Source organism: Ascidiella aspersa, chromosome 2, assembly GCF_963924565.1.
Source record: "Ascidiella aspersa chromosome 2, kaAscAspe10.2, whole genome shotgun sequence".
Taxonomy (NCBI): domain Eukaryota; kingdom Metazoa; phylum Chordata; class Ascidiacea; order Phlebobranchia; family Ascidiidae; genus Ascidiella; species Ascidiella aspersa.
The window spans coordinates 23,644,437-23,666,876 of NC_139448.1; the positions used below are offsets into that span (position 1 = coordinate 23,644,437).

The window sequence follows — 22,440 nt, forward strand, 5'->3', positions numbered from 1 at the left end:
TTTGAATTTTTTTTGCACCGAGACCTTTCTAAATTTGGTTTTGACTAGCAACTACCAAAAGTTGCCGACCCGTAGCTCTACGTGATATGTTTATGCGTTGCGTAAAATAAATTGGTAAAATTTATTGTAGGTATTTCATTGGTGCCAATTATCAGGTTTAAAAAAAATCTTTTTAGACCATTGGAACTTGGCTTAGATGATTTTTAGAAACATAGAAGTTTTGATAAGGGGGTTCATCTTTGGCCAATATATCTAAAAAGGTTGAATGAGAAATGTAATAAGCGCACTAAATTCAATTTTACCTTTCGCTGGACATTATGCGTATTGTTTATTTCGCAACGTTTTAATAAACAATCTGAACTAAAAAATGAAATGTAATATTTCAAGCGGTCTTTAAACTTTAACCAAAAATATGTAATACCACTGATTTAACATCGTGAATGCTCTAAGTCAGCGATAAACTTTAATTTGTTACGTCATAATACGCTTCATTAGGCATGCCCAGACGCAAAAATGGCCGCTTTAATTTTTAACCCGTGTGAGACAGTTACTGTATTGACAAGACCAGTATTTTTCTACAGTACATAACGATTAACACATTGATACAAGCTGTAGCTTACGGACCAACACCTATACTTATATACAACTTGAGCTTTTTCGAGTCCACTTGGGCGTGACCATGGCTCAATTTTTTGTCAATTTTGACTACGCAAAAGCAAATACTTTTTGCGCTCAGAGCAAATCTGTTTATTATGCTTCTAGAACTTCCGAACCTTTTTTGTAAAACGGTTTTAGCCCAACAGTTTATGCGTATCATCGCGCACTCGAAATAAAAGCGTTGATAATAATTTAAACGATATAAGACGTTTCTTCTTTGCGCGGATAAATAACATCTTTATAATGTAGTATTTGTATTAAACGTAACGCCTCTTTCTTTAACCCTAACATGATGATTCATTTTTAACCCTAACATGATAAACCGATTTTGCGGTTATTTTAAAGTTACTTGTTTATGACGTCACGTTAAGATGTAACTTTTGTTACAACACGTTTTTTACGTAACTTTTTGACGTCAAGCAGGACATTTTTCATGCCCACTGCCAAACAAAAATCCTCGATCCTAACCTAGAAAGTACAAAGACTTTTATTAAGGTTCGGGTTATACAGTCATTTAGAAAAATTAAAAACCTTATTATGTCATTTGTAAAAATATATGCCTATTGCGCAATTTTGTTATTTGAATTTCATACATTGTGTTTTTGTCTATGCAGTTGTGTTTTGCTTATTTTCGTTTGTGCGCTTTTTGGTACACCGATAAATTAATAAAAATATTCGAGTTTTTATCGCTAAGTGCGTCGCAAGATGGAAAAACTTTTACAAAGGCGCCGCGAGGGCAAAAGTTTAAGAACCACTGTGATAAGACAATGACCTGGACTTCGGCTAGACTTGCTATTTTCGCAAATGACTCTTTGGCAAATTAAACCACAAACTAGAATACTAGATTAACGATGAAGTTTATTGCGTTTTCCTGAAGTAATTTAATTACACCTTTTTATTGCGATCATGGGTGTGTGGACTCAAATTTTAAACCTAACAAACGCATTTAATTCGCCCCTTGACCCATTTCAACTGCAAATATTCTTAGGTCCGCCCTCGATTAAGAGATGCAATAAAATGCCTAAAATTTAGTGCGGCCGCGGGGACCTTTCTCACAACTAGACCCGACTCCTACTTAAGGGCAATATTGACAAGTAGAATTTAATTCATTTATACTGCACTCAAGCTTTGTATTCTATTTCTTTCAATCAAGACAACGCATGTATGTTCGTAGTTGTGGTTTTAATATTAAAGTTATGTTAGATAAAATATGCTGGACGTAAAATAAGATCTAGTAATTAGTTAGTAAAAACTTTTTTTCTTAGGCAGTACATCTAACAGTAAGTTTAAATATTATTAGATAATAATTGTATTAGCAGATTGTAATAATCTAGCGACAACTATTTGTACGCAGCTTTTCTAACGTAGTTATCTTGTCGATTTTCCGTTAATGGCAACAACTTGCATCAAAAATAATGTCAATTTTACGCCAGTTTCCAATCTCCAATGGATATCTCTATTCAGCGCGTAAGCGCAAACGATAATTGATTTAATAACGATCGTATCAAAGAAACATGCCAAAGAAATAAACGCGGCATTTCATCATTATTTCCCAAAGAGCGAGTGCTTGAGACCCATTATTTTACGTTAAGCAATTTTTGTCTGACGTTAGTATAATGTGAGATTTTGTGACATGCGCTTTTAGTTTGCTTTCACGAAAGTATTTAATAAAACCATTTGCCTAATATTCAAGCTACATAATTTTTAAACAATTTCTGAAGTATCCTGTTTTTACTCATTCAAAAATGTCTCATAATAGGCTAGCAATCAGTTTTTTTTTACCTAAAAATTCGGAATTTTGGCCTAAAATGGGATAATTGTAAATCACCACCGACAAGAGACACAACAAATAATCTTCAATACATTTGTCCAAATTAATGTAAAAGTACGCGCTGAACCTCGATATACCAGGCCTGTGGGATTCAATACTGTCGGCTCGCGTAAATTGCCTTAATTAAGATAAAATACAAAAAAAATTATTGGATTTAAATTAAAACCTAAATTTTAATACAATTGCGATACTTGCGTTAGATCCTAGTATTCCTTGTAATCCACACAGTCCTGTATATTATAGAGTTATAGATGCACTCTTCTATTTGTGTTATCTGGCATAACAATTATTTTGTTTAAAAGTACATATGAGTCGAACATTTTTCGACCGTAACAGCTTTTTTTTAAGTTGCCCGGTTTAGGACGTCGTAGCATGACGTGCTACGCCACAGTTAAACGTGCCCTCCCAAATAAAAACATTTGATTGGTTACTGTCATTAACAATTCCCGTTTCGGAAAAGTTATTCTAGTACACATTCGGAATACAGCATTTAAAAAAACTCTATCTAGACTTAGTTTTCTGAATAAGACTTAGACAATTAGATTGACTTGGACAATTTAAAGACAGACTTGTACAATTAGATTGATTAACGATTTCAGAAGAAGATTAGAATTAGCATTAGATCTTTGCAAGATTAGATAAGAAGTAAAATAACAAAACTCATGAAAAATAGCAAATACAGGATAATTTAAACTAGAACACATTTAATTACTTTTCAATCAATTTACTTTAAATCGCATTTTGTTTTCCTATGAACGTAAATAGCAAATATTCCAATGGTATGGTACTTATGTTTGCTTGCCAATGAATTTCAGACTGCAAAATTAACCTGCAAGCAGTTGCGACCAAAAAGTTGCGTCCCCGAAATATTTCAAAAGTTAGACAACTTTAAGCGTACAGTGATATGGTGTGATAAATAATTCACAGACTTCTCTTCTTGTTGATTTATTCCAATTAGACGATGGGGTAGGGTAAAAAATCATCGTTTCTCTATTGTTGAGGATTATTGAGGTTAGCAGAGCACTCGGAAAACAACGCGTTCAGGCGCATATCAATTCACTAACTATAGCTACGTTACAATTTCCTTATTGATTTATTATAACTTTGCATTAAATGCAGATAGCTATTGCACAGATAGCGCAGTGTTCTTTAAGTGGGTATAATGTATACCCAAGTGAATATAGGATAAGCTATTCAGGGTATTTAACTAACAAAAGGTATACGAAAGTTATAAACATAGGTCAGAATAAGTGCATTAGGACATCAAAAGTGCACTTAATTAATCCTGATCTATGCTGCTTTTCAAGCTATAAGTGTCGTGAGATCGCTCAGTATTAGTGGCATAGACCCAATATAATTACTCAATCAAACACATAAATCATCACTTTGTACTTCTTGTGCATTTCAACGCCTGTTTTACCCATGTAAATGCAAAATCGTGTTGAATCTTTTACGAGGGTTTATATGTTACCACGATTAGGAAAAAAACTTTTCTGCCCAAAACCACTGTGCATACCATGGCACTCTATAGTATTTATCTAACTTTTGCGCGTATGTTTTACGTCTTTTAAATATCAACATCGAGAGTTTAAAGGCCTAATTCAAATCACAATTTTTTACACTTTGACCATATAAAATTATAAACGATAAAAGATATCGAGTTCGTAAAAGCCTTGGACCATGGTCATCGGACAACTAGTTCTTAAACAATTGTTTTATGACGTCAGGTTACGACGTTTTGTTTTCTTGCTCTCTACCTAATAAACATCCTAGCTTCGCCCCTGTTTTTGAGCATTGCTATTTGTGAGGTATAACAAATTATTCATAAGTTGTTAAAGGTTACAGCGAAAAAAAAGTTGAAAAGCACTGAGCTGGAGGAAATATCTTGCGATAAGGCATGATTTGCAGTCGGTTTTGCACCAAAGCACAAGACTTGCAACAAACGTTTCATGCTGCCAGTTTCTATAGATAGGGCTACTGCGTAATACAATATGTGTCATGCCTGTGCGACAATGCGCCTCAGGTCACGGGATTCGAAGCAGTCAAGTTTTGTTTCTCGCATTGTTGATAGTGTTACTAATTTAAAACTCAGCTGGAGTTATGAAGCGATATTGCAACTCATATCGTAGTAATTAAAGTAGGTTGTCACTATGAAAAGCTTAAGCTGCTGCCAAGAGTAAACGTCGGTGCAAAATAAAGTTGTAGGCGTTGGACATCAAGGTAGTGCATTGACCGACCCTTTCTAAAACATGGTATACTAATACATAATGTGGTATAACCACGATGCAAATGCGTGAAAAATTACAACGAAGCGCGCAGTGTGTTTGGTTTAAGTTACTAAACTTGATTTAGCAAAGCCAATATAGGCCTACTTCAATTGATATGCGTTTGACTACCAATAGAATGTGGTCCAGTAAAACTTTGGTGTCGCTTAAACGCATCTAGAACACTTTGATTGTTTGCACCGATGTCGTAAATCGATTCTGCAAACTGCAAAACTTTTTCGATAACCCCTTTATAGGTATCTTCACAGCAATACTACACGATTGTAGACAATGCATAAAAACTAGCTCGAAACGAAACACGGATAAAAAGAGCAGAACATTCTATAGCCATATATACTGTTAAAACTAAAAGAAAAATGCACGTAACTCAACTAGAGATGGTTGACCGCACATTTGACAAGAACTTCTTTCTCGCCGGCTCCAGACGACTAGATTTTATGTATAGCGTTGTACTAGTAGCTGAGCAATTCTTTCCTACTGTTCATTACTGTATGTTATCTGTTTTATTTAGTAAAATTTTACGCTTACCAGTTGATAATGCTAAACAGAACACTTCCCGTGGTTTGTTTTTGCTCCATTTACGCAGTAATGTGCACCTCTATTGGAGATGGTGTTTTACATTAGTTTTGGCATTTGCATATGGAAAGTCAGAATGTGTAGAAATAATGCGATTAAGTGTCGCACTCTCTTTTTTATTGCGGCCAAAAAACCTCGTTGGCCAAACATGCAGGGTCGAGGTAGGGTATAAACTCAAAGATATTTTTTATTATAAATACCCAAAAGGGAAAAAGTGAGCACAAAGAGTTATGAAGAGTATTGTGATGCCAGGGAAAAGGCTGAAAAAAAGATTCAGGCAAAATGAAAGTTTTTTTATTATTTCTATGTTAAACTTTCGGTAGTTTTCTAAAGTTTCTTGATCATAATCCAGAGTGGTCTAAGGGTGCCAGCTTCCCGGGCGACAATAATTTTTGCGTACATTTTGCGGGTCAAACACAATAGCCAAACACGTCTACAGGGGTGGATCAGGGATTTTTGTTTAGTCCTCATATAAAAATTGTCAAAATTGACGTCATGCAGTTACGACAAAACGTAACGCGGTAAAGCATATATTAACTCCAACAAAGCTACTTTTATCTGCCTTTCTTTTGCGCAAATGTACAAATAAAATCAAACGTAAATACATTTAAAAAGACGGGAGCAAAGTGTTCGCTAAAAAAATCGTATATTATAGGTAAAATTTAAAATTGGCAAGGAGATGTAACGCATTCAGCACATAAACAACATAGCAGGACGTTATCAAGATGTTTTGGCAAACTATATGTAAGGAATTTCGAGCACTTCGCTATATGGCTGTATAGTGCATATTATAGAACACACGTAAATGTTTGTCGGCACTAGGCTATACATTTTTCCTGTCATAGTTTTTAGTTGTGTTAATTTTGCTTAAATTACATTTTGGAACGGGGCAGGGTGCAAACCTATTTTGTCAGATAACAAATGTGTGAAAATACTTTCTGTTTTTTATTATATATTTAATTGAAATTATTTGCCCCTAATGGAAAAACACGCATTTATATCCAACAAGTTTGAACGCACTGCACCTTTGGCTGAAAAAAATCTCTCAAAACGGACTAAAACATGCCAAAACGTGGCATTGGCCTTCCTAATCCCCACCCACCTGCATCCGCTGATGAGAGTGGTAGGAAACGGTTTAATTGATAGTATAACCCAGAGGTCGGCCAACTGTGGGCTCCACCCAAATTTGCCCCCCATTTTTAGTGGGTCGCGAGTTATCTTTTAATACTTTAGAATCATCATGTAGTTGCGGGTCGCGTGACAGCCGTACTTCCAATATGTACTTTATTTAAACAGTTTGTGTGGCTAAAAGTTTTCATCTTTGCTCATTGTGCATTACAGGGACACCAGGCCCTATCCCCCTAACTTTTCAACTATGGAAACACAATTGTTTTTGTTTTATATGTTTTACGCATTTCTAGCATCTTGCGTACTGTGACTCATGAGTCATAACGCTGCAGTAGAATAGCTTTAAAGTTCGTGTTAGATTAATTATGAATGCCGTTACTTGCCCAATGCGTCACATATCCTTTTAAGTGAAGGTTTGTGAATTTAAAAAAATAAACGCATTTTTGCGCTACGCGCAGTTAGATTGAATTGCAGCCTTATATCATCAGCGCACGAGTTCGCTCGAGATCAACAGGTGTTATTAAGATAGTTGTTTTATGATGCAATTTTGTGAAGTCATCTAGCAATTTTCTTGCAAACAATAACAAAAAACCTGGTATTCGCCCCTGCTGTCGTAGTGGTTCCACCTTTCACGTAGTGGGTTTATAATAGCTCCTGGCAGAGTATTTTGGGCTGCAACAAATAGATTGCTGACCACTGGCGACGCGAAAATTTTATTGATGACCAAAAAAATTTAAAGATGTTTGCTTTCATTGATTACTTGTCTTAGATTTACCCTATCCTGTAATACATGTGCATGTGTTATGGCCCGCGGGCATATAGGTTTGGATCACCCTGAGTAAGACCATCGTTCTGATGTGGGTATTCTGATGCACCACAATATAGGCAATCAATCAGCTCCGCAGCCCCTCTTTGCGCGCCTCTCTTTTTCTCTCCTATGCTGTTACATGAGTATGCGGATGAAGTGAGGTAATATTACAGAGTTGACGTCACTTACAAGCGTCGAATGCTTAGTTAAACAACGTTTCCAGAAACCGCAAATTAAATGCATTTATGTTTAGGAAATTACTAAGAATTGTTGTCAATAAAACGAGATAGGAATATAGTATTCTACTTAAAACATTGAAATTCTTACTTTAGGATTCGTACATATTTTTAGATATGTCGTGGACGTGTACAATTTAGAGAATAATCGACATTTTAGCCAAACGTCGGGCTGTTTTAAATAACATAGGTTGACATTATGACGGAAGTATTACTGCAACCAAGTGCTGAAAACGTCACAAGTTCAAATGATAGCTCTTCGTCATCATTTTTGGTGGAAAATGCAGAAACTCTTTGGTTTGCCTGCCACTGTGTAGTAATAACGTGTACCCTTGTTGATATATATCTATTTATTTGCCTTATTGCCTTCTGGTGGCGTGATGTTCAAAATGGTGGAATAAGTAATCTTTTGGCAAAACAAGCCTGGTACAAAAATGATTCTCATTTTGGAAGTACTGTCTCGAGATTGGCGACAAATAACAACAACAGTACCTTACAGGAACAATCGATACCCCAATGCACGCCGTTTCGTGTTAATTCAGCTGAAGGCAGATACAGAACTTGGATGGTGCGGTTTAGCTTGTTTGCTTCATTTTTTTCGCTATTAAAATTCTTGGTGGATGAGCTGAAGTTTTTCTACGCTTGGGATGCCCTTTCAGATAACGCTTGTGATGTGATAAACGATGTAACCGAGATTGGTTTGTATGGCTCAACTATGTTATGCGTTTATGCGTTTCTGTGGACGAGACAGTGGATGTTTTATCACAATCCGGCCGTGAAAAATCTGATCTACCGACAGCAACTTATTATGTTTAGTCGCTATCTTCCCATTGCTATTTTATCCCTCGTGGGAGTATTGGCGATTTTCCACATTGTGCCGCTTCGCTATGTAGCTGACACCAAACGAGGAAAGTTTTATCTTGGTTGTGTATCTACATACCATACGTTAAATCCCACCGATGTGTGGCCCATTGTCTTATATGTCACTTTTACGTCAACATTTCAATTGAGCCTTCTCTCACTCTTTCTCTACCCATTGCTGCGACGAAAGATCGATTCTTACCACAAGCGTATACCCAACAGCCCTGTTCCCAGTCCCCTGATGCCACGCAACTACAGCTTCAAGCCCAGTGTTTCATTTGGCGACCTTGCAACCGCAAAGTCACAAGGCAAATCACTATCATCTGATAGCTTCCTTGAGCTGCCTACACTATTCTCCCGAGACGACAATTATGCGACGACAACCGTGTCACCTTTATTTGTAAGTGTACGAACTTGATTTAATTATACGCAGATGAATTGGAAAATAAACTTACCCCGTAGATTGATTTTTTTTAGCTTGGCACACTTGGTCTAAGTCAGTCATTTATATATTCCCCCGAAACAACTCTTATTTCCAATTGAGCAAAAATAAATCAAGGAAACATCAGAGGGCATAAGCACTAATATATGGTATTTGAGGACCTTACTGAATGTTGTTAATATAGACTATAGAGGGATAAAAAGAAACATTTGTTGTCCGTTTTGGATTTGTTTTTTCCCATTGTGACTCGTTCTCTAGTTTATGAAAATCACTGTAGTAAACAGCTATACCATTACATAAATAAATATATATATCATTACAGCCGCTTCGGCAAGCAATAAATCAACGTCATCCACGTTCTGATTCGATTCCTTCAATCAGACAAGTTCAAGACAAATCCCGACGTGGAACGCACATCAGAATATTCAATCTGTCGAGGACAAGAAAATGTCGCAACTCTAAAATCAATAAGCAAATAAGCACTCGCCAATGGAAGGAGCGTCCTTGTAAACCCCAAAAGAAATACACCCTTTCTGGGAGGATGCGAAGGTCGGCAAAGCGGACCCTCATTTGGACAGCAATGTGCCTCATTACAGATGTCACCATGGTAGGAGTGAGCCTGTACTTCGGCTACGGTACGCCACTGATATTTATAACAGCGATGAACAACTTTAACATCGTGGTTAACCAGTTGTGTCTGATCGCAACATACAGCGGCTGGAAGGACATTATTTTCCCCATGATCCGCCTCCTAAAATTACGTAAAGACCGCAAAGCAGTAGCACTATCAAGGATGTCGGCCGCTGCGCATCAACTAAACTGCGAAGGATCACAATCGAAGGTCGACCTGTCTTTTTCAGCCGCCGAAAGGCCAGGTAGTAATAATAAGAGGTTGTATCATATGGATGTGGAAGATTGTCAATGTAGTTTTAGTGTGGACGACAACCGCAGACCACTTGCCAGGCCTGTATCCTTACCTGGTAGCCCACAGTTGTCGCACAAACGTGACAAACATAGTATTTCGACCTTGTGATACATTTTACGAATTTTGTATGCCTTGTGGTGGATATTCACAGTATTTTCGTTCATTTATATATGCGTTGCGGTCTTTGAATATTTTTTATTTTTGTCATTTATATATGCGCACATGTGACCACCATATGTATTATGTTTATTTTTTTTTGATGAAATACGTTCTGTGCTGTTAAACAATTTTTATGCCCCAATCTACTCCTGGTACGTGAACTGCGCATACAGTAAATGCTGTCGTAATCTATGCAATTTGCTTGTTGTTGCGTAGCGGCAAAAACAACTAAAGGCTTATTCCTCTCTTGCTTTTTGTTCAAAACAGGAAACGCAATCAGATTGCGTAACAGGAGATTGCATTTAAAAAGGTTGTAATCGGAATAGGGTGTCTAATGCGTCACCATTTGTGTATATCAACAGTCTATTTCGTCAGTTCGTGACTCTGTTATCGACGCATGCACAAGACGAACTGATTAATATGAAATGGTAGAAATAATGAGTCAGTGCTATATAAGTCTTGGAAAGTACAGTGATGTGGCCAACCCATATTAATCTTAACTGACATGCAAACTACGCACGGTCGCACGTCCTATTAACGAGTTTGCGCTCTGTCTTATGTGCAGTGATCAATATAAAATGCGGAAGCGGATATATGCCACAGTTGGCAAATTCGTAGCGTACGAGACCGTGCGCTCTGCAGACGGCACCATACGCTTATGCTTAACACTCTTATGGCCTTTAACGGGATCAATGAATAATTTAAAAAAGATACATAAACAACGACATCTTTGAAAATACAACTCTGCATTGAGTCCGCTAAACTCGCATAAAACATATCGAAGCGAGTATTGGCAACGTTTAGTTGAAAAATAAGTCCTACATAAGGCTAAATCTATGACAAGTCGTACTGATGGCATCGCAATGCACAACGAGTAATACCAATAATGTATTTAATTTAACCTCTGTAACTTACGTTACTATACACCCATACTTCATACAAAGGAAAAAAACGACACCACATTTTATAAGAAATTTGTCATTTAACTTGTGAAATCAAAATATATTCCTACCAGCATGTAGAGCTCGTCGTGCCACAGCTTCGAACTCAGCGAAACTGGCGAGCACGTATACGTAATCCTCCTTAGGGCTCGATGCGATCTTGTTGAGCTCATCCACATTCCCCGATTGAACACCGAACGTGAACACTTCAACCCCTAAAATTACAAAAACACGCTCATTTAACTGTGAAAATGTGCGATATAAACAAATATGCCTGTTTTGTTGGCATAAGTATGTTAGCTTCATGAATACATATACCTTGAGACAGGGGTATATATCGTAGAACGATGTAATTTGTGGACTAATCGACTTTTTAGCTCAAATTGATCTGTTTTAGTTAACATATCTTGTAATGTTATGACGGAAATATTATTGCAATTAATTACGAAAATATTACAAGTTTAGAGCAGATCTTCGTCATTTTTGTAGTTTTACTAATCCGTTATGTCAAAAGGTGAAGAATCACTGTCTTATATAGTAGCTTAAAGAAGACTATTTTCACTAAAAAAGCGTTTTGCGATTCATCGTATAATGTTCAAATTAGCCTATGCCTACAATGCTGCTTTTGGGACCGAGGAGAGTCGCAATCCATCAAAAAGTTTAGCCCCATAACTTAAGCTTTAGCGCCCTTGTTTTGCTCAATGGCACTCCAAGTGACGACATAAACTAATTATTTTTGACTCAAAGTAGTCTCTCAACTTACTGCCAAAATGATTTCTAGTCAACCGTGCAATTAATTTGCAAATAAAAATAAACCTAGGTTTTGTCAGTTAGGTGGTTTTATAGTAGTTTGAGAGTTATAAAATCATTAAATGTCTCAAGATGGTTATCGACCACTTTCTACCTATATTGTAACGCGTGTTGTATAATTAAAATTTGTCCATGAACTTAAACTCATTAAAAACTTACAAAAAAATACAAAGTTTGGGTCAGGGGGGTGCATGGAATAAAGGCTTACCTTCTCGTTGTAATCTTCTAGCAACTCCTATAGGATCGCCTCCATTTGAACGACCATCTGTGATCAGTAACACCACTTTTTTCGAGTCAGTTCTTGCGTGGTCCAATATTTTCTAAAGGTATTAAGATATATTAAAAATGACGCTAAAACACAGGTTCTCACACTTGGTTACTTAATCGCACTTCCGCGTGTCCTTGTTTATTATTAACTATTTGGTTTTGTTTTTAAAATCTTTATATTTTATATTTAAAAAAAGATGCGCTAAACAGGCAAGAGTGCAATTGGGTGCGAGCGGGTCACTTTATTACATATACTTTTATTTTGACTTTGAGAAGACATAGTGCCTTACATATAGGATCGTCCTGTCTGTAAAACCTTTTCTTAAATAGCTTCACTATTTATTCTGCAAGACGCTATTAACGCCATGTTACGAAGTATTGTATACACATAAATATGTCGAATGTTTGTATGTATATTAATGTATAATTGTCTGTAAGACGTAAACTTAACGGTACGATATTCTATACCTTCGCTTTTGTTAAGCCGCCTAACGTGTAGGTTGAACCGCTCCTGCAAGCAAAATAACAATCGTTTCAGGTAAGGCTCATTGACGTTCATACATGCACTTGGAAGTATTTGTTAATTTACTACTCACGCGTATGTAATTGCAGGCAACGAGGTTCCAAGCAACGAGCATTTATGATCGTGAAGATTGCCTGTGGTAACTTGGTCCACCCAAACTGTGGCAGTATCAGCAAAAGTAATAACTGCCACCCGCGTGGTGTCATGCGAAACTGGGATTCCACTAACAAAACGAGATACGAAACGAACCTGTGGAGATAAAAAAGACCGTTTTCTGATTATTTAGTCCTAAACTTTTGGAAAAATGTATAGGCTAAAATGATTTAGAATTGTTACTCTAATACAGGGGCGTGCAACTGTTTATCGCAGCGGGCTATAATGTATAACTATGATGGTGGTGCGGGTCGGACAATCGAACAACATATACATTTTTTAAACAATTTTTTTATTGGAAAACCGTGTAGAATCAAGTTACTCATTAAGCGATTAATGAGATGTGTGATATCTTCTCTGACCAGAGAGGCAGAAGTGCCAACTCGCAGTTTACTTAACAGTTGCTCATCTGTGAGCTGATTCCTGAATTTTGTCTTAAACAGGCTTTTCTTTTTCGGCAATTGCTTTCGATAACTTATAGCCCAGTTTTGTAACAAGCTCAACGTCTTTCTTATAACAATGAAATACCTCTTGTTGTTTGCTCAAAGACTTTTTCAATTGCAGCATTTTATCAACCCGCAATTGACCTACAACGCTATCATAATTAGCATAGTGTTTTTAACTATAGTGTCCCTTATAAATTATACTCTTTTATTACTGATATAACGTTTTGACAAAGCAGGCAAACTACATCTTGCTTGTTGAATTTCCACCTTTAATAATCAACCTTTCTTTTTTGCCAGCAAAACAAGGCAGTTTTACTACAATGCACACTATGACGCAATAATGGAGGTTCGGACAGTGTGACGTAATACAAATTGATAAATGCCAATGATTCCGTCACAAATAACTTCTTAAACAATGAAAAATTTAAAAAAAACAATGGGCTACTTGACGTAGTCTGTGCGGGCCACGTAAATAGGTCTCGCGGGCCGTGCTGTGGCCCGCGGACCGTATGTTGCACGCCTCTGCTCTAATACATCGAATAACAGAGTATCGTTTTATTTTTAATTTTGTAAACTACCCAGAAGTATACCGGGTACCTTCGGAAAGGTTGTTACTGGAATCAGTTGGAGTAATCAGGATTTTATTGCAAGCAGGACAAGGCTAGGAAAGTAACCACAGGGGTAGTTCTCCATGGATTATAGTTGCTGAGATTTGTTTTAGCGCCTTGCTTGCAATACAATACTTGTTAAGCAAACTGGTCTCGCTAATAGTCTTTCCTAAGATACTCGGTATATTATTATAAGTATGCCATATTTGTTGGGCGATACATTCTCTGTAGGGCTAAAGAGCTTTACCCATGTGGCTATATCACTTATAGTTGTTATACGGGAGTATTTATGATGCTTTAAAATAGAATTAAATGATTTAAAGTGCTCTATAGATATTCCATTCCCCAAAACACCTTTACGCGCCAAAAGTAACCCAAAATACCTCATCCTGGAAGTTTGGCAGTTCAACACTGTATGATGCATCGATCACAAACACAAGATCAAGTTTTCGATTGCTACGTAAACGATCAACGTTTCTTTTAAAAATCTCAACCTGTTAAAATATCAGAAATTTTTTTAAAAAACTTGAAAATGCGTAACCGTTTAACCAATTAAGTTATGAGTATCACAGTAGAAGAACGTCAGAGGTTTGCTTACCACGTTGTTAATGTGCTCTGTATTTAGGCTTTGTGGTCGTTTTAGAAATTTTGGTTTAAATGGGACCTTTCGCAATTTTCCAAAAACGGAATGAGCGTGAGAACCTGTTGGGTAAACGAAAGTTGTTGATATTACTTAAGTAGGCTATATGGTAAACTATTATAGTGCCTTAAAGGTATCACGTTAAAGAGAAAACCCAAGTCATACTTATAGCTATAAAACTTGTATTTTATGTTTCTCTAAACAAAATTCCCTTGAAGACGGATATGTACGACACGTCGTTTTTTTTTAATTGATTTATGCGTCATTAGAGAACCACTATATGCCTACTGTACTTAATAAATGAACAAAAACAATGACCACAAAAACATTTAAACAAACGAATAATATTATGAGGGATTTTTACACAGCCAACAGCAAATTTGTAACTCACACATGCTTATTTTACCGATATTTTAATTGTTTTCAATTGCACCAAATCTCATGGAGCCTTTAACCACTAGTTTAGCCACTAATTTCTACATAAAATATTTAACTATGTTAACTCACCCCCAGCTTGTCCGGTTGCAATAGAACACCATGTAATGAAAAGCATAAATATCAAAATTTGATAAATATACCACTTCATGATGTTAATTGGTATTTGCAAGAAATACCCGGTACGTACGGAAATGTTATCTAACTGTAATTAAACAATAAGTTGATGTTTTACATTATAAAAGCTTAATTAAACTCCAAACAAGAGTGTTTGAATTCCCGAAGATCCTTGATATATATATGGGCTGCGAAGTAGTTTCACGTAAATCATTGCGGTGTGAAAAGACATAAGACGGACATTTCAGTGTTTAACATGAAGTTAGGTTTGTTTATAGGTCATGCCTGCACAATGTTGCTTTAGTTTGCCTTCGGTCTGTTTAAACCGAGAGTTCAGACGCAATACTTAAGAAGATAAACAAACCCTGGAGTTTGTGTTTCATCGGCCAGCAGGATAACTAAAACCCTAAACAATCCTTTTATCTCGTAAACAGATTTGGGATTAGCATCTTTTTGTTTGCACCACTTTATTCACGTTTGCAAGATGTGTATAAGGCTGTTAAAAAGAACTGCCTACAGCCCCTCTACAGTCTACTTTCGAAAATATATTGTATTGTAGCAGACTTCTGGTAAGACTCCAAGGCAATTAGTCTTCCTTTCGGTCACCGATACCACAAAGCTAAATTCGTTTATTAATAAAAGCAAAACGACAACAAAAAAGGGCAAGCTAAACATAATATAAATACAATAAAATGTTTTTAGTTTGAGGTTTCGTCACACTTTTTAATACCATTTTTTTGGAAACCATATGTCATACCCCCTTTCATAAGGCACCTTACAAGGGAAATCTGTTCAAGACGCTATGCATACTATGACAATATGACATGTTACTCATAATATTTAACAGAACTTCTTCTGTTAATTATAGCTGCAACTTCTTCTGTTAATTATAGAGTAGATTTGTTTCGCGCTACGCGCCGTTTAGCTGGATTAGACATGCATATTTGCGTACAATTTCGCTAGAGAACAACCGTTTTTTTTAAGATTATTTTTTTATAACGTAATTTGTGACGTCATCCCGAAATTTAATGCTGCCCCCCAAACAAAACACCTGGATCCGCCAAAGTGTGCGAGTTATTTATGCTTTCTGATTCTAATTGATCTACAGCGATTATCCTCTTTTAAAGAACGTATTTTAAGCAAAAACTTATGATTTTAGCAAAGAGTATGAAACGCATTACAAAGGTATATGTCGACACCCCGCAATACACAGTGCTAAAATGTAAATGAATGTTTTCGTATACCGACGAAAATAAACTATAAAACAAAAGCCTCATTCGCATCCCTTCTTTGTATATCTATATTTCCACTGAGGTGAGCATTCTTTGGTTCATCAATTGCCTTCAGGGAAGTACCACGTGAGTTTCGGAAAAAGAGAAGATTGTTGATCTAAAATGCATGCACATTCTTGTATATATTTTTGACTTGCTGCTGCGGATTGATATGAGAGCAATATTTACCTGCAATGGCCTCAAGGACACTCCCATGTTCTTGATTGTCATCTGATACGCGATCAAGAAGCACAGTTTGAGTCCATGACGAAAGCGGACTCCCGAGAAAGTATTTGCTATCTGTAAATTATGTTTGGCGTTTTTTGGCAAAAATCAAAAAGAATTAGGTTTTGCAAAGTGTATGAGAACTTGGAAAGGGTACATAACTAAAAATTATAAAGTATATGTCATTAGGCATACAGTAACAGATTTCCTGCTCCAAGAAAGATATGCCGAAATTGGTTTCAAATATTGTCATCCACAAATCATCATTTGACTTTGAAAACTTTTCAACATCACGGATCGTATATACAGAAGGCCACTTTCGTTTCAAATTGCTAAGAGCGTCAGTCAGCTGTAAACAAGGTTGATTCTATTCATTTTTATGCTTTTTTCAAGTACGACAATTAATATTCCTAGGCGGTTTATCATCCAAGTACTAACCAATCCCATGGTTGATCAAAAGTGTAGGTGAATTAAACTCTCAAATATCGCAATTCGAAGTGATAATTGAGTTTCTCCCCTTCCGATAACGTTTTTGGCGCCTAGTTAATCTTCTTGGTCGGAATAAGAAATAATGTTTGACTGATAAAAGATATTTAGAACGTATTTTGATTGCGACCTTATTACAACAGACCTATTTTGTTCGTATTCCAAAATGTGTTTTATTCTGATGTTAATGTTTTTCATATTTAGGTCTTACGACTGGAGTCCGTAGAAATTACTACGTGGGGTCGCTAAACTTGGCTAAAATTCGTATATTAATACGGATCGATACCGCTATAGCACTCTAGTATCGAAGGAATACCGAAACTACTACTTGACATCGGGTATGACTTCAAACCGATATTATCGGACATCCCTAGTACACCTGGACAATATCGCTTCGTTATAGACTCACCACATATTCTCACTTTCAGTAGCCTTTATTTAAAACAATTGTTTGGACTATCATCAAAACGTGTCGAACGCTCAGTATTTGATGTAGGCCTAATCTTATATTTTTTTTTGAAAACATAATCGAGCCGAATGTCGCACTTTAACATCCATCAAACACTTATGCACCCATCATTGTTAAGCAAGATGTGTGTTTTTGCGTACCGTTTTAAGGAAGTAAACCACCCAAAATTGTCATATACCATGGCATGATTCGGCATTTATTTCAACTAAATTTTTCGCGACTGATAACATTGAGATTTACTTGCATATTTGCACACGACTTAATTTAATTGGTTTGCGGCCCATCGAAACTTTTAAAGTGGCAATGCCGCCCTTTTTAAACGTTGGTCATCCCTGGTTTAGGTGAAATACGAATTATAAAAGAAATTGTGGCCAAAGACTCACCTGTGGTGGCGAAGCAATATAAATCGCCTGTGTTCCTATTTTTTCGGAGAAAACGTAAAGTTTTGTCATAAGACGGTTCACAAAAGTTATGTTTGTATGAATCTGCTTTGCCATCTCACACATTGGCAAGTTGATGTCGCGCACACTATCTGGCCTCGATTCCTTGCACCTGTACATCGAAATGGATTGATCGAATTACAAAAAAATATTTTAACATTCAAAGGGATAAAATATTGTCGAACGAAATTAATTAACGATGTAAACCAGTGTTTCCCAACCTTTTTGACACTAGTGCCCCCTTGGGCTAAATATTATTTCATATCGCCCCCCTCATCTTGCTTTACAGTAAAGTATCACATTAATCGTTGTCTAACATCATATTGTCTGCACTTTTGTTTCGATAAGCTGTCCGTAATATTTTAGGTTGTCTAACATACATTCACTATAGGAATTTATGGATACATTAATTCACCAGGTTATGTCATTACGAGAAAATATTCAACTTTCTGCACCAATACTATCAGGGGTCGGCCTTTTTTTTACCTTTTCTTGTCACGGGCACCAATCAAACTCAGAAAGGTCTCTGTGGGCCGCACAAAATGTTAACTAAGAATTGTGTTATTGGAATGTTAGAACAACTGTGAATCAGGCGGACCTCGGATTTTTTTCATCCATACTACTAATGAAAAGTGTAATAAAGCTAGTTTGAGGAAACGCGATAACCTTAGTGTTTATATATAGTGTAATTCAGTGTTTAAGCTCTTTAAGCCCTGGCGCACCTGGCGAGCGAAGCGAGCGCAATATTTTGGGGGTATACCAACATTTCTTTTAAATTTCGTGCTAGTATTAATTACATTGCCGAAAAGAATCAAAAAATGTTAAAAAATATATGTCTAATACTTTTGAATACGTTTTCCTTTTGTCCGCAACCGTAAAAAAGCGCTAATCTATTCCAAAGACAGCATTAAAACGTAAACAAACTGGACGTAGAAAGATCGTTGGCGCGAAGCGCGAACATTTTTTGCCCGTACTAAGTTAAAATCGTCAAAAAGTATTTAAAATGGACTCGTGTCAAGTTGTCAAAGAGGTGGCGTGCCGTAAGTTGGCGACCCCTGCTTTTAATATACAAACATTTTGCCGCGTATAAAACTGTGAAACGCAACAACAACCAACAACTTTACATAAGAAAGTCAATTATTACGTAACGATGGTCGGAAAACTACTACAAGTTCGCAGTACAAAAGTTGCCATTTAAGGTTAAAAGTTACCTACAGTCCTGTTTGTTACTATTTTTATGTGAACTTTTTATAAAATTTAGCCTATAAGTACTTTTATGTAACGCCCCCTTATGTGCATTCAGCGCCCCCCAAATTAGAAACAGACCCAAAACGCCCCCTTGTAACTCGCCAACGCCCACAAGGGGGCGGCACCGCCCACGTTGGGAACCTCTGATGTAAACAATGTACTAATCAAAATTTATTTTCAAGACTTGTGGGTCACTTGTATGGTTAATCGACTTGTAGATGTGTTAGATGTGACAGGCATCTTAATTATGGTATAGGATACTTACATGTCCTGCCAATCTTCATAGTCGTATCGCCAGTGCACAGCCAGAAATTTATTCTTTGACAACACTTCAGAAACAAAGCGCTTGGCAAGAGTCTACAAGCAACAAAAGTCATTCACACATTTACAAATAAAGCTTGGAGATTTCTTACCGTGACCGTTTCAGGTCTTCGTACAAATGGCGAAAACTTCTTCCATTCTTGAAACCAGTCCTCTCTGTTTCCCAGGCACTTAGCTCCAATGGCCAGCGCAATACAATTTTGGTTAGCAGATACACTTTGCAACTTTTTCAGGTTCCTGTAAAACCACATTCTTTGTTGATTTCGCATTTCCATAAAACTTATTCCAAAACGCTGATTTAAACCTATTCTTTACACTTGATTTTGTTAACTAAAACATAATTTAAAAATCACAGAAAAGAAACAATTTACCAAAATCGTACGTTAGAAACTGTTTTAAACAAATTTAAACAGTATCTTGCGCTAAATGATCCGATTAAGCTTACAATTTTAGAACACTCTTGTCAGAAATGTCACTCAGGCTAGTCACGTGATGCTTCCGCGCAAAAGTGACGTTGTTGAACGCGGTAAAATGCTGCAAACCAACCGCTCGTTTGCCGGAAACGTCACCGCATTCGACCATCAAATCGACTTTGTTGCCACATTCGTGCACAAATCTAGGAGACACAGTAGAGAGTAAAACAACATGTCTGTTATCCTTACGAGTTGTATTTTTATCAAAAAAGGTTTAAAAGTATATAAGTAGAGTCTTTCAAAAGTAGAATTTTGTCGTCCAAAAATCATTCTATGTTATATAATTAATTTTTACGATATTTTTTGTTTTCGAGAACTATACCCATAACATGCTGCACTACATTTTAATTAAATTTCTTACGTCTTGGCGGACTCCACAGCCATGTGTTTTTGTAACAGTTTGAAGTCAATTACTTGATTGGGATCGGACACCATCACAGATTTATACATTTCATCGAATATTTGTATTTCGACAAAAACATGGTCATTCAAAGTCTTTGTTCCTTTTGTAAAATTAATCAAAATAGATTTGTACTTTTGTTTTTTATTAAATACAGTCAACACCATAAAAAGAGATTTTTATGTAATACATTTGTTATTTGAAGGTCAATTTAGATTTTACATTTTTGTTAAAGTTTAAAGCAACAAAAATTCTAAAATACCTAATCCGGTCCTCGATAGTTTAGTAACGTTACTATATCATGTATGCATCGGTCATCATGTTATAAGTATAGCCTGCAAACGTAGTTATAGACCATAAAATGTCATTTTACCTTTGGTTTCTTTAGGTAGTTTCATCCTCGGATGATGATGAAAGGGGGGAACTATTAGGGTGCGATTTAGCGCAAGCGCGATCGGAATTGTTTCTTTGAATATTCTGAATTAACAAATGTTTGACAGAAATTGGTTAATTTATATTATAAGGCATTTTTTACAAAAGATAAAACGGTTTAATTTTCGATCCATAACTTTTATAAATAACATGGTTCACTTGTTATTTTTGTACAATTACAATAAAAACTTGGTATTTGACATCATTTTATAAAGTTGTCATAGCTTTAAAATGTCTTCTAAATCTGCTATACATTTCGATGGGACTATATAAAATACAAAATATAGGAGTAAAAGTAACACAAGTGATTAAACCTGAATACGTTGTTTGGTCCCATGTTGTAGAAAAGAATTGGTAATATATACTTCCTTTGGGAGGCTGATGCTTGGCTGCGTAGGACCAAATTTCTTCTTTCATAGTGGGTTTTACTGTTGTACCTCCCTAGACTGGCCTTGTGATGACGCTCCAACCTATTTAACGTGAGCTTCTTACGTCGTAGAAATATTGAGTTATCCTTTTGCAAATCTTGTGGTATCCCATGATGTACCCTATACTGCAAACAAAGATATAAGGTGTAACAAGAAATGTTGACTCTGTATCAGGTTTAAACTAGTGGATTTCAAATCAAAACAAACTAATGGGATCATAAAAGTGAACCGGATTTTATGGCTAACTTTTAGAAATGGTAACCGAGCCTGAGCCGTATTATGTACGTTTTAGGCCTTAGGATCACAAATTGAACAGGATTACTAACGATAGGTAAGGCTATAACCTTAAGAGCTAGAGGTGGAGTGGTGGCTATACAGGTTGTTAATGAAACAACATAAGAAAACCTAAACTACTTACTCTATGAGTTTGTTGAATAGTGAGAAAAGTGGTGCTCAATGCCAGTACAACAATAATAGAAAACAGGCGCCTTAACATTCAAACTTCACAACTTGTTTTTTTGGCAGAAGTTCTTCTGTTCAAACTTTGACAACTTTTCAAAATTCTGTTAAATACTTTTAGCAACACCTTAATACCTATCTTAAAACAAATAAACACATATTTCAATAAATAAAGCTTAAAGCACTATGTATTACCCTGATCGTTTTAAGAAAAGTTTTCTCATCAAGACAAAGTTAACTGAGTGGCCAACGAACAATGCTCACAAGTAAATTAAAATGTTCCATATGTCCCGAGGCTATATACTAAGTCGTGGAAAAAATAGATAGCCCGGTTGCAGTGCCGTAGAATGAGGTAAGCGTGACAGACAATAAACGTAATGAAAATATAAGCGATGAGTGTACGTGTTTCCTACCTTGCAAATACATTTTTCGACTTAAGTTTAAACGTTCCAAACCTGGATTTTGGCTTAGTATGTTGTAGGTCTAGACCGTTTTGAGGATATCCTAGTTCCCCCAGTGGATCCGCTCTTGCTTCTTGTATAGTACTATCCATACTTAATGAAAGTTTTGTAAAATAACTCTAATGTTAAAATATGTTGTGTAACGCCATTACCGAACGCGTTAAAACTGAGTTGCGAACCAATAACTATTATAGACGAAATACGAAACGCAAAAAATAATATAAATGCTTCAATAAAAATACAGCGTTTTCCATGTTGATTGTCGCGTGGACAAAGATTATAGAGTTTACTAATATTATGAACTTTGTGAAAATCAAAATCGCGCATGAAGGCGAAAAAAGTTGGAAATAAAATAACTATGTAATAAGTAGGGACTTTCAAAGTAATGCGGATCCCCAATTTGGATTCGAATCCAATGTGTCGTTCATATAGGTTAATTGGAACCAATTTTTATCTATTTGTTTTGTCACTGATAGTTG

The 22,440-nt window shown here is 36.3% G+C and overlaps 3 protein-coding genes across 3 annotated transcripts in view; 1 reads left to right on the forward strand and 2 right to left on the reverse strand.

The window, feature by feature from the left end:
• LOC146164379 (sushi, von Willebrand factor type A, EGF and pentraxin domain-containing protein 1-like) overlaps window positions 1-14,691 on the reverse strand; it is a 111,458-nt gene extending 96,767 nt beyond the window's left edge. The window contains exons 1-7 of the mRNA XM_083380719.1: window positions 14,688-14,691; window positions 14,255-14,358; window positions 14,040-14,150; window positions 12,523-12,698; window positions 12,395-12,437; window positions 11,868-11,979; window positions 10,921-11,064 (exon numbers count right to left, since the gene is read on the reverse strand). Of these exons, the coding sequence (XP_083236845.1) occupies window positions 10,921-11,064; window positions 11,868-11,979; window positions 12,395-12,437; window positions 12,523-12,698; window positions 14,040-14,150; window positions 14,255-14,358; window positions 14,688-14,691 (694 nt within the window). The remainder of the gene's footprint in view (window positions 1-10,920; window positions 11,065-11,867; window positions 11,980-12,394; window positions 12,438-12,522; window positions 12,699-14,039; window positions 14,151-14,254; window positions 14,359-14,687) is intronic.
• On the forward strand, window positions 7,670-10,069 carry LOC146164384 (uncharacterized). Its single transcript, XM_083381383.1, has 2 exons — window positions 7,670-8,782; window positions 9,147-10,069. Exons 1-2 carry the CDS (start codon window positions 7,721-7,723, stop codon window positions 9,855-9,857), a joined length of 1,773 nt encoding a protein of 590 aa, XP_083237509.1. The 5' UTR covers window positions 7,670-7,720; the 3' UTR covers window positions 9,858-10,069.
• A 772-nt stretch (window positions 14,692-15,463) lies between the features above and the next one.
• On the reverse strand, window positions 15,464-21,631 carry LOC146164385 (uncharacterized). Its single transcript, XM_083382502.1, has 11 exons — window positions 21,460-21,631; window positions 20,928-21,166; window positions 20,555-20,658; window positions 20,143-20,284; window positions 19,754-19,924; window positions 19,401-19,545; window positions 19,253-19,344; window positions 17,683-17,851; window positions 16,540-16,693; window positions 16,309-16,419; window positions 15,464-16,237 (listed from the first exon to the last, which is right to left on the reverse strand). The coding sequence occupies exons 1-11, from the start codon at window positions 21,535-21,537 to the stop codon at window positions 16,182-16,184; spliced, it is 1,461 nt and encodes a 486-aa protein (XP_083238628.1). The 5' UTR covers window positions 21,538-21,631; the 3' UTR covers window positions 15,464-16,181.
• Window positions 21,632-22,440: the final 809 nt, after the last annotated feature.